The sequence below is a fragment of the Aedes albopictus genome, chromosome 2 (assembly GCF_035046485.1).
Source record: "Aedes albopictus strain Foshan chromosome 2, AalbF5, whole genome shotgun sequence".
Classification (NCBI taxonomy): Eukaryota; Metazoa; Arthropoda; class Insecta; order Diptera; family Culicidae; genus Aedes; species Aedes albopictus.
Window position 1 is genome coordinate 9,726,240 of NC_085137.1, and position 11,017 is coordinate 9,737,256.

At 46.6% G+C, this 11,017-nt stretch overlaps 2 protein-coding genes across 2 annotated transcripts; both read right to left on the minus strand.

The window, feature by feature from the left end:
• Nucleotides 1-674: 674 nt before the first annotated feature.
• On the minus strand, nt 675-6,158 carry LOC134285969 (uncharacterized). The gene has a single exon (XM_062847526.1). The coding sequence runs from the start codon at nt 6,156-6,158 to the stop codon at nt 675-677; it is 5,484 nt and encodes a 1,827-aa protein (XP_062703510.1).
• Nucleotides 6,159-7,100: 942 nt separating this feature from the next.
• LOC134285970 (uncharacterized) lies at nt 7,101-7,517 on the minus strand. The gene has a single exon (XM_062847527.1). It carries the CDS (start codon nt 7,515-7,517, stop codon nt 7,101-7,103), a length of 417 nt encoding a protein of 138 aa, XP_062703511.1.
• Nucleotides 7,518-11,017: the final 3,500 nt, after the last annotated feature.

The window sequence follows — 11,017 nt, forward strand, 5'->3', positions numbered from 1 at the left end:
GGCACCAACATTTCAAAAGGGCGTAACTGCATTTTGAAACAAACCACTCTTTCACATCTGTGGGTCATATTTTAAGTTTCCCACGAAATTCACAAACATTACTTGACAGAGAAATTGCTCTTCTTTCCTATACTGGCGGTGATTTGCATGGCGGCATTGAAATACGATCTACAGATGTGAAAGAGGGGTGTTGGGGAACTTACTGCGGCCGATGAGGGGAAAAGGATAGCGCTGACGAAACTGGGTTTCTGATTTCTTCCGGATTAGTCCCAGAAAAACACTCGCGGAGTCGAAATTAATTAGACTGAATAAACTTTTGCACTTTCACTTTATTTGCGATAATCGAGTTACAACGCGACGAGATAATTTTAACACGTCCGTTTCACGAGGGGTTGAGATCACGACTGACTTTTACAATTCTGAATCTAGCAAATATCCATCTTCTAAAACGATCGGTTTTAAAAGAGAGGGCTGAGAATGAGTTCTCTAGCGGAAGTTCATCTGATCTAGCTAATACAACAATACAAATTGTCAAACAAATACAAATGGGAAATAATTTTGAATAGGGTTACACATCGATCGGTAATTTTACTAATTTACGTTAACATGTCGGGCCCCGTTGAAAGGCACTTTCAAACTATACACTAATTATGCTAATGGAGCCGCATGGTGCTTCATCCGTAGGGGGTGGTGGCAGGTGGTGCACTCGGTGAAGATGGAGCGTCTGGTACTTCGTTCGCCTCGGTGCCGCTCTCAATGGGCAGAGGACAAACTTCAGTGATGGCCCGCCGATAGCATCCAGTAGTCGTTCGGACCTGAACGACTCGAACGTGGCCGTCATTACCGGGGAACACGGCTTCGATCCGACCAAGGGGCCACTTCATTGGCGGAGCCGCTTCCTTCTTGAGCAGCACCATCGTCCCAACCTGGATGTCGGGTTGGACCAACGGCCAACGTTGGCGACTTTGGAGCTGCCCGATGTAGTCGCGAGACCACACCCGCCAGAAATGTTGTACCTTCTGTTGCATGTGCTGGAAAGAGTTGAGGCGATTAACGGGAATGTCACTCAAATCGGGTTCAGGGAGAGAGTGTAACGGCTCTCCCACTAAAAAGTGGCCCGGTGTTAAAGCCACCACATCAGCAGGATCAGATGATAAGGGTGTGAGAGGCCGTGAGTTCATGATTCCCTCGATTTGAGTTATGAGAGTTTGGAACTCTTCAATGGTCAGGAGCGTAGTCTTCATGATGCGATAGAGATGATGTTTGAAGATCTTGACGGCGGCCTCCCACAACCCTCCAAAGTGGGGAGAACGCGCTGGGTTGAAGTGGAAGTTGATCCCTGCTTCGGTGCAGCTTTCTGCTAATCCGGTAGAGCGGTGGATAGCATCGAACTGCTGCTTGTGCTCTTGGAGCTGACGATTTGCTCCAACGAAAGTGCGAGCATTATCACAATACACGTCGGACACGCGACCGCGACGAGAGACGAATCGTTTGAGCGCACTCACGAACGAATCCGACGACAGGCTATATACCATTTCGATATGGACTGCCTTGGAGGCCATACACACGAATATCGCGACGAATATTTTTACCGAGTTTCCGCGACGATTCGGTGGCCGAACGAAAAACGGACCGCAATAGTCCACGCCGGACTTCACGAACGCGCGCGACGGAGTTACCCTTGCTGCTGGCAAAGGGCCCATTAGCTGTTCGATTGGTTTCGGCCTACAATGGAAGCAGACCATGCACTTGTTCACTACACGTTTTGCAGCATCTCTTCCTCGGATGACCCAGAACCTCTGTTGGAGTGTAGACAGAAGTTGCTGTGGTCCCGAATGCAAGGTGTCGATGTGGGTTTTTGTGACGATCAAGTTGGTTAGATGGTGTTTTGCGGGAAGTATGATCGGGTATCGGGTATCGAAAGGTGCTTCTAACAATTCTAAGCGGCCATGGACTCTCAGCAGGCCCTCAGAATCTAAAAACGGGTTCAACTTTTTCAAAGGGGATTTGAAACTAAAATTCTTCTTGACTGGACCAGGGTTCTGTTGTAGAAAACGTATTTCAGCAGAGAAACATTCTTCCTGAACTTGTCCGATCAGCCATCTTAGCGAGTCATCCACTTCTTTCGTGGTGAGTGGACCTACGACACGATTTGGAGCGGTCAAGCGAGAGTTTGATACGAACCGCCGTATCCATGCGAAAGTGTGGGTGAGTGGAACCAACGTCGAATGTTTGTTGATGAGCGAAATTGCCATGGGCGGCGAGGTTGTAACCAACGAAACGGTTTGCCGAACTTCTTCCTCTCTGGCACGAAGGTGGAGAGGAGAAAGCTCGATGATATTCTCTGGCCAACGGTTCCTCTCAACTGCTAAGAACGGTGGCCCATGCCACCAAATCTGATCGTTGACGACGAGAGAGGCTGGAACTCCACGCGAGACGCGATCTGCTGGGTTCGCTTCTGACGGCACATGGCGCCATTCACTCCCACGAGTGAGCCGATGAATTTCAGCGATGCGATTGGAGACGTACACTTTCCAAGACGATGACGATGATGCGATCCAATGAAGCACTATGCTTGAGTCTGACCAGAATGTGGTGGAACAGGAAAGGTCGATTGATTTTTTCACGCTATCAGCCAACTGTGCTGCCATCACAGCTGCACACAGTTCGAGACGAGGTGTTGATTGTCGTGTTAGGGGGGATACTCTGGACTTCGAGATGAGGAGATTGCAAGCCGATTTTCCACATCTATCGATAGATTTCACATAAATGCAACATCCGTATGCTTTGTCGGATGCATCCGCAAAACAATGCAACTCGACGTGGACGAAATTATCAATCAAAACTTTTCTTGGAACTTTTAGGGAGGACAAAGTCTCGATTTCCTTCCTGAACGATTTCCACCAGTCCTGGTACTCCTGCGGCAACACGCTGTCCCAAGTGAACGAATTGGACCAAAGTGACTGCAGAAAGATTTTCGCGGATACAATCACTGATCCCACAAGGCCCATGGGATCGAATAGTCTGGACATCTCTGACAAGGCAATCCGCTTCGTGACCGGTTCTGACGACGAGAGTGTTGGCACCTTAAATCCGAAGCAATCGATTTGAGGGTGCCAGAGCAGACCTAGTGTTTTGACCGAGCACGATTTGTCAATTTCTAGGTCGTCACGATTGTCCCTGAGATTTTCGGGGATACGAGAGAGAATGTCGGGGTCGTTGGAGCTCCATTTCCTTAGAACGAAGCCACCAGATGCGAGTAATCCTATCAGCTGGTCACAACTATCCATCATTCGGTGCTTGTCGTCATCTCCAGCCAAGCAATCATCGACATAGAATGAACGCTTCACCAGTGTTGCTGCCAACGGGAACTTCTCCTTCTCATCATCAGCAAGTTGGTTCAAAACGCGAGTTGCGAGAAACGGTGCACATGCTGTACCGTAGGTCACAGTGTTGAGTTGGTAGGCTCTCAGCTCTTGGCTCTGATACTTTCTCCACACAATTTGCTGCAGAGCACGATCGGAGTCGTGTACCCAGATCTGCCTGTACATTTTTTCGGCATCGGCGGTGATGACGTACTTGGTCATGCGAAAATTCATACTCGTTGCGAGAAGGGGTGGTTGGACCGTTGGACCTACGTAGCAAATATCGTTGAGCGAGAGATTGTTTGCAGACCGACACGACCCATCAAAAACGACACGAGTTTTGGTCGTCGTGCTGTCCGGTCGAATGATCGCATGGTGCGGGAGGAAGAAGTGTGGAGTGGACAGATCGGGTTCGACCACTTCCATGTGTCCGAGCGACTCATACTCTTCCATGAACTGACTGTAGTCACTATGTAGCCTTGTGTTGGTGAGAAATTTTCTCTCCATTGCTTGGAACCTTCGATGAGCGACTGGTAACGACTCTCCGAGTTCCGACAACATTTCTTCGCGAATCGGCAATCGAACAACGTACCGACCGTCAGGGGCTCTTGAGTGGGTGTTTCGAAAATGGTCTTCGCAATACTGTTCCTCCAGCGACAATGCTTTCCCTTCCTCAAAACTTTCTACCTCCCAGAATCTTTGCACTGCGGCTGTCAGTTTGTCAATCGTGAGTGCTGCATTACACACGACCGTTTTGATTGGCTCGGTGGTCGCATGATCACCAGCTACAGCGTATCCAAATACTGTTTTGCGTAATATAGGGAGCTGGGGACCCAAAGAGATTTGATCATCTTCCAATAGTGTGAAGAACCATTGTACGCCAATAATCATGTCGATGCCGTGGGGGACATTAAATTTGGGATCTGCTAATGGGAGGTTTTGAGGTATTACCCAGTTTGAAATGTCCACGTTTGTGGAGGGCAAGATTCGGGTCAAGCTGGGAAGCACTAGGAAGTCGATGCTAGCGCTAAAGGAACCTACTCGAGAAGACAGGTTGACCGAAACCGATTGAGAGACATGCTGTACGCTGTTGCCAATTCCGTACACATCGACGTCTGATTTCTCTCGTTTGAGACGCAATCGTTGAGCGAGATCTTCGGTCACAAAGTTTCGCTCGGATGCTGAATCCAAAAGAGCGCGAGCTAAAGAGTAGTTTCCATCAATATCACGAACCCTCACGTAGGCTGTGAGCATGAAGATCGTAGAGTTCATCCGTTTAGCGAATGTGGACGAGGGAGTGACAGCTGAGCAGCTCGTCACCGGCGAAGACCCATGAGCGGAGCCTGACGATGTAACCGACGGCGGAGAAGCGAACGACTTGGTTTGGCCTCCCGGCGGCGACGAACCGGGTCTCATTTCCCGAGAGACTACGCGCGACTGATCGGCAGTGCACGCTCGAACCGACGAAGACGACCCGACGACCGGGGCCGATTGTGAAGCATGTTGGGGTTGCGGGGGTGGATTTGACTGACTGTCAACCAGAACAGCCAACGTGGTGGAAGCATTGATATGCAACAAAGTGTGATGGCGCTTGTTGCACGTTCTACAGCTCCCAGATGGACAGTCCTTGACCAAATGCGAGGACCGCAGGCAATTCAAGCACAACCCGTACTTTTTGGCCACATTGAAACGCTGCTTCGGTGAAAGCTTCAGAAACTCGTCACACGACGAGAGAAAGTGAGAACCTTTGTGGCACGCAATGCAAGCTTTGGAGCTCTCAGTGGTGAGAGCCGAGTGAGATGACACATGAACTCGAGGGGATCGTGGTTCTGGTTTGCTGGTGGTGTGCGAAGATTGGGAGAGCGTCAAAGATTGGAGAACACGGGAACGCCTGTGGATGAACGCAACCAAATCCTTGTATGTTGGTCGCTGATTGTCGGGTAATTGATTTTCCCATTCCTTTTGTGATGCGGAATCGAGCTTGCTACTGAGAAATTCGACCAAAAATGAATTCCAATGATCATCCGGTCCTTCCAATTTGTCAAGCACACCAATGTGCTTCTCGAAGACATCTGCGAGGTCCGAAAGTGCCGACGAAGATTCCTTTTTTACTGGAGCCATGGACAGTAGAGCGGAGAAATGCTGTTTGATTAAAAAGTTCTTGTTGTCGAACCTTTTCTTTAAGAGGTCCCACGCAATATCATAGTTGGTAGCTGTCACCGCCAGAGACTGCACGAGACGTAGCGCATCTCCCTTCAGTACTGCCTTCAAATACTGGAATTTTTGAATCTCGGAAAGTTGGTGGTTCGAGTGGATGAGTGTGTAGAACAAATCATGAAAATTCATCCACTCGTCAAAATCTCCCTTGAACTCAGGAATTTTGAGCTCAGGAAGGCGGACACCAAGTGCCTGGGTAGGTGGAGCAACAGGGGATGGGATATGACCAGCGGATGTGGAAGGTGTGTTATTCAAGGTTAGTTTGCTGTCCAGTGACCCCTTCAACCGATAGTACATATCTTCAAACGTCGCTTTCCCATCCGAAAGCTCTTCAGTTAGCCCATACTCCAATTCAATTTCAGCTTGAACCTCATTAAATTCGGTCCAGAGAGTATCAAGCTTTGCAAGACGAAATTTAATTTGAGTATAATCAGTAGCAGGATTATACTTTTCGTTAAACGCTCCGATGAGCTTCGCAGAGCCGAGAATGCTATTGCGACGAATGATCAAACGTTTGCACTCTTTTGTGTTAGGCGTTGCCGGAGCAACCGGATCCTCGTGGTCCGAAGTCGCCATTGTTCTTGGTGTTTCGTCAATGCAGTGTGAGAGTGTGTATTTATAAAGGCTAGTCACTCACCTGCTCGTTGGAGTGGTACTTCCCTGTGCTCACTTGGCTGACCTACGACCACGTGTTCGACCGTGACCAAACGATGTGCGTCTAATATCGTCCGGAAAGGTGCGGAAAGTGTCCGTTGTTCTGGAACTGCCTGGAAGTCCGACGAAGGATCCTAATGGGCGTCCAAAGCCCCGAAGTGCGACGATTCCACTCGAATAGTGGGATGACTGGCAGGCGAAACCCACGCTAACCTCCAAAGTCGATTATCCGCAGCCGAAATTCCCGGGTTTCGGCACCAAACAATGTTGGGGAACTTACTGCGGCCGATGAGGGGAAAAGGATAGCGCTGACGAAACTGGGTTTCTGATTTCTTCCGGATTAGTCCCAGAAAAACACTCGCGGAGTCGAAATTAATTAGACTGAATAAACTTTTGCACTTTCACTTTATTTGCGATAATCGAGTTACAACGCGACGAGATAATTTTAACACGTCCGTTTCACGAGGGGTTGAGATCACGACTGACTTTTACAATTCTGAATCTAGCAAATATCCATCTTCTAAAACGATCGGTTTTAAAAGAGAGGGCTGAGAATGAGTTCTCTAGCGGAAGTTCATCTGATCTAGCTAATACAACAATACAAATTGTCAAACAAATACAAATGGGAAATAATTTTGAATAGGGTTACACATCGATCGGTAATTTTACTAATTTACGTTAACAAGGGGTTTGTTTCAAAATGCAGTTACGCCCTTTTGAAATGTTGGTGCCGATATGATATTCCAATAGTGCAGTAATATATGACTGGCATATAACTGCGATCAAGAGAGTTGGCTCAGTGTAGTTAGCTATGCTTATTGCTGACTGTCGCAGAGAACTAAAACCGGTCCAACGTTGCTGAATTCAGATCGAAGATTTCGCCACCACATGGCTTCTTGAATGCTTCGGGAAAGAGCCATATACTCCGCAAGACGAAAGAGCCACTGTCGGTTGCTTCTTCACGTTCCAGGCTATTGCTGCTCCCTGTAGCGTAAAAACATATCCACTGGTCGATCTGCGGCTATCAGGATTTCCACCCGAATCAGCATCGCTATATCCTTTCAGCTCATCGGTTGGACTCCTACTATACTCCAACTTCTTTGTCGCTGTTCCCTTAATGTATCGGAAAATTCGCTTGACTGCTTCCCAATGTAGCTTTCCTGGGTTCGATGAAAACTGACTCACGGCATTCACCGCAAACGCAATATCGGGTCGAGTTGTCTGTGCCACAAAAGATAAACATCCAACTGTTTCCTTGTAGGGTACGCTTCTCATCTCCATTTCTTCTTCTTCATTTTTTGGTGCCATCGATTTTTCAAGTCTATCTTCTCGTCGATTCCTCTTGATCCGAATACCAAGGCAATGAGTAGTCTGAGAAGTCCTTCATCTTGAAGTTCTGCATCAGGAATTGTTTAACCTTCTTCTTCAATCGACCATCATTCGTGAAAATCAGCAGGTCATCCACGTATATTGTTACGAAAAGCATCGTCTCTCCATCCAGCATCCAGTCAGTCAACTGACAGGTATCAACTTGAGATCGTTGCAGACCAAACTGTCGCAGCACTTGCCGTTCCACACACGGCTCATGCACGGCTTGATTGTTTGAGACCGTGAAACGATTTCTTGAGCAGGCAAACCTTCTTATTTGAAACTGCAAACCCCTCTGGTTGGTCCATATAAATTTCCTCGCTGCCCAGCTCGCCTTGCAGGAATGCGGTAACCACGTCCATCTGGTCCACATCCAAATCGAGTTTCGTCACCACCGCTATTAAATACCGAATTGTGGAATACCGAACTACAGGTGCACACACTTCTTCATAATCGATACCGGCTTTTTAGGAACATCCCTTAACGACTAGCCGTGCCTTGTATCGTTCCAAACGTCCATCAGGTCCACGCTGGATTGCGAAAACCAATTTGTTCCGGATAGCCTTGCGTCCTTCGGGTAGATTCGTCAATGTCCACGTCTAATTTTCGCTCAACGACGCCATATCTTCCTGCATCGTCTTGATCCAGTATTCGCGATCAGGTCACCGCATGACTTCGTCGTAGCTCTGTGTCTTCCACAAGTATCACCGGCGGAGCAAGTCGCTGGGAGGGAATTACATCGCCAGTAAAAGAACCATACGTAATAAAATCATCACACTTGCCTGGACAAGTGCGCAGTTCTACCGCTGCGCCTCAACCTTCGTTGACTCATTTCAACTGGTCTTGATTGTTGCGGTGGGAGCGCGGGATCGGTACAGGCATCTTCAAAATCTTCAATGGACGTCTCTAACGTATCGTTTCCAGACGCTTCATCATCGTCTTTGACACCATTTGGAACAGGATTAACTGGATTTTCATCAGTCATTACGATTTCTTCAACGAAAAGTTGCATGAATTGTACCGGAAGGACGCCCTGAACACATTCTGTACTTGAACACTTTCCGTCCTCGTTGATCACTATCATGTCGCGGCTGATCTCGAACTTGTTGCTTTCTGGACAGTACACTAGATACCCTTTGGTATCCTTACAGTACCTGACAAACGTTCCTTTTGTTGCTTTAGGGTCGAACTTCTTACGCTTGACTTGACCTTCGGTATGTGAATCGCCACACTAGCGCCAAATACTTTCATATGCCGCAAAATAGGTCTCCTTCCAGTCCAGATTTCTTCGTGAATCTTGTTTCCAATGGCTCTTGTTGGAGACCGGTTCACCAAATATGCTGCCGTTGATATTGCCTCCGCCCAGAATCCTTCCTGCATGGGCGTATCGTTCAGCAAACCAGCAAATGGATGCCTTCTCCGGTTCATCCTTTCAGCCGTGCCATTCTGCTCCGGAGTGTATGGGCAGGTCTTTTGATGACGAATGCCGTCCTTCTCCAGCGCTCACCGAAATTCGTTGGAAACGTATTCTTGTCCATGTCCATGTCCTGTCCATGTCCGTCCTAAGAATTTTGAGTTTTTTACCAGTTTGCCTTTCCGCCTTTGCTTGACATAATTTGAATGCCGCCAATCCCTCGCTTTTTGCCTTTAGGAAATATACGGCAACTTTCTTGCTAGCGTCGTCCACAAACGTGATAAAATACCGGCTGCCGCCGTAGGAAGACACTTCAACCGGTCCGCATATAGCGGAATGCACTAACTCAAGCAGGTCCGATGCCCTGGAATCAGTTTTCGGGAATGGTTTCCGAGCCTGCTTACCCATCAAACACGCTGTACAGCCGTCTACCTTTCCTCCTTGAAAATTTATACCGTCCGTCACGTCCTGGAGTTGCTTCAAACTTGTCTCATTTACAGTGTGTCAAACAAATGGAAAGGTTTCATGGAGAACATATTGAGATATAATATTTTAAACATGTGTTCAAAAATCTTTTAAGTTTTACTAAAAGTTCTATAATTTTCAGAAACCTTATTCGATCTCGCTCAAAATTTTACCGATGGAGCATTAATGTATGGGTTATAATTGGTAAAAATTTCAGCGTTTTTGATTGACGTATAAAAAAGTTATAAACATTTAAATGAAAAATAATTTTGACCAAAAAATTACTGTACGGACAATTGATGGATACACTGTAGATGTGCCATCCTTCTATGCGAAAGCTGGATTCCGTTGGTCAGAAAAGTTCGCTCCGGTTGGTTCACTCGGTACACGCCGCCTTCTTCGCTTCCAGAAGCTTGAGGTCATCTTGAATATACTTCTAGCTTGCTAGCAACAGGCCCATAGCCTTTAGAGAATAGCTTGTATTCGTGTGTTTTAGTGGTGGTTTGGTTGAAACTAGGATATATAATGTCGTATCAATTATCAATATATTGATGATTAACGCTAAAAATTTCATTCAATTCGGTTCACTGGTTTCCAAGATATGACAGTTCAATAATTAATTGTCTTAAAAATAGTGTTTTACCAGAACGGTTCTAACTTCGTGAAAGATTATCCAATCGAGCTCAAATTTGTACCAATGATGTACATATAATATGTTGATATATTAGAGATTTTTTTATGCACTCTATGATAAGTTACAGCTTGTTGAACTTTTTTTGTGAGAGAGGAAAAAGTTTCCTATCCCAAACATTTTGGCCATCCCCTGTATTTATTCTGACAAATCTTTAACTCTATAATATTCATGGCATACTATGGTTTTATTTTTGCTCAGTCTTCCAACAAATAAAATACCTTCCGATCATCTGAACACAGTTTTTGCCTCTTATTTTGTCTCAGACAGAAATTCACCATTTTAAAACAGTCGTTATATGTGTAAGCAAAGCTCTGACCGAAATTATCATTTAAATTACCCTAAAATTGTACAAAAAAGCAATGACCCGGATAAATTGACAAACGCAAATGCAAATTGTAACAAGGACAAGGACGATAGACAATTTTTCCCTTGAAAAAGGCCAAAACCCATGGCCGAAACGTCGGGTAGAATAAAATAAATCGTCGTAAATTAAGACTGAGATAGCCGTTTCTACGCAATATAGATATGCATTTTTCCAATCCAACGTGGAGAGGACCAACGCGCCCTTGGAGTTTTCGAACGGAAGGTGTTGCGTACTATAGATATATCTACAGCAGAGTGCATATGGAAGACGTGACTTGAAGAAGGCGAATGAACCACGAGCTGCATCAGCTGCTGAGAGAACCAATCGTTGTCCACACCGCGAAATTCGAGAGGCTACGGTGGACGGGTCACGTCATCAGGATGTCGTATAGCAACCCGACTAAAATGATTCTCGAGAGTCATCCGACCAGTACAAGAAGACGTTGTACGCAGCGAGCTAAGTGGGTCGACCAAGTG

Coding starts and splice junctions, on each gene's coding strand:
- LOC134285969 (XM_062847526.1), bottom strand. CDS start 6,158: ATGGCGACTTCGGACCACGAGGATCCGGTTGCTCCGGCAACGCCTAAC.
- LOC134285970 (XM_062847527.1), bottom strand. CDS start 7,517: ATGGAGATGAGAAGCGTACCCTACAAGGAAACAGTTGGATGTTTATCT.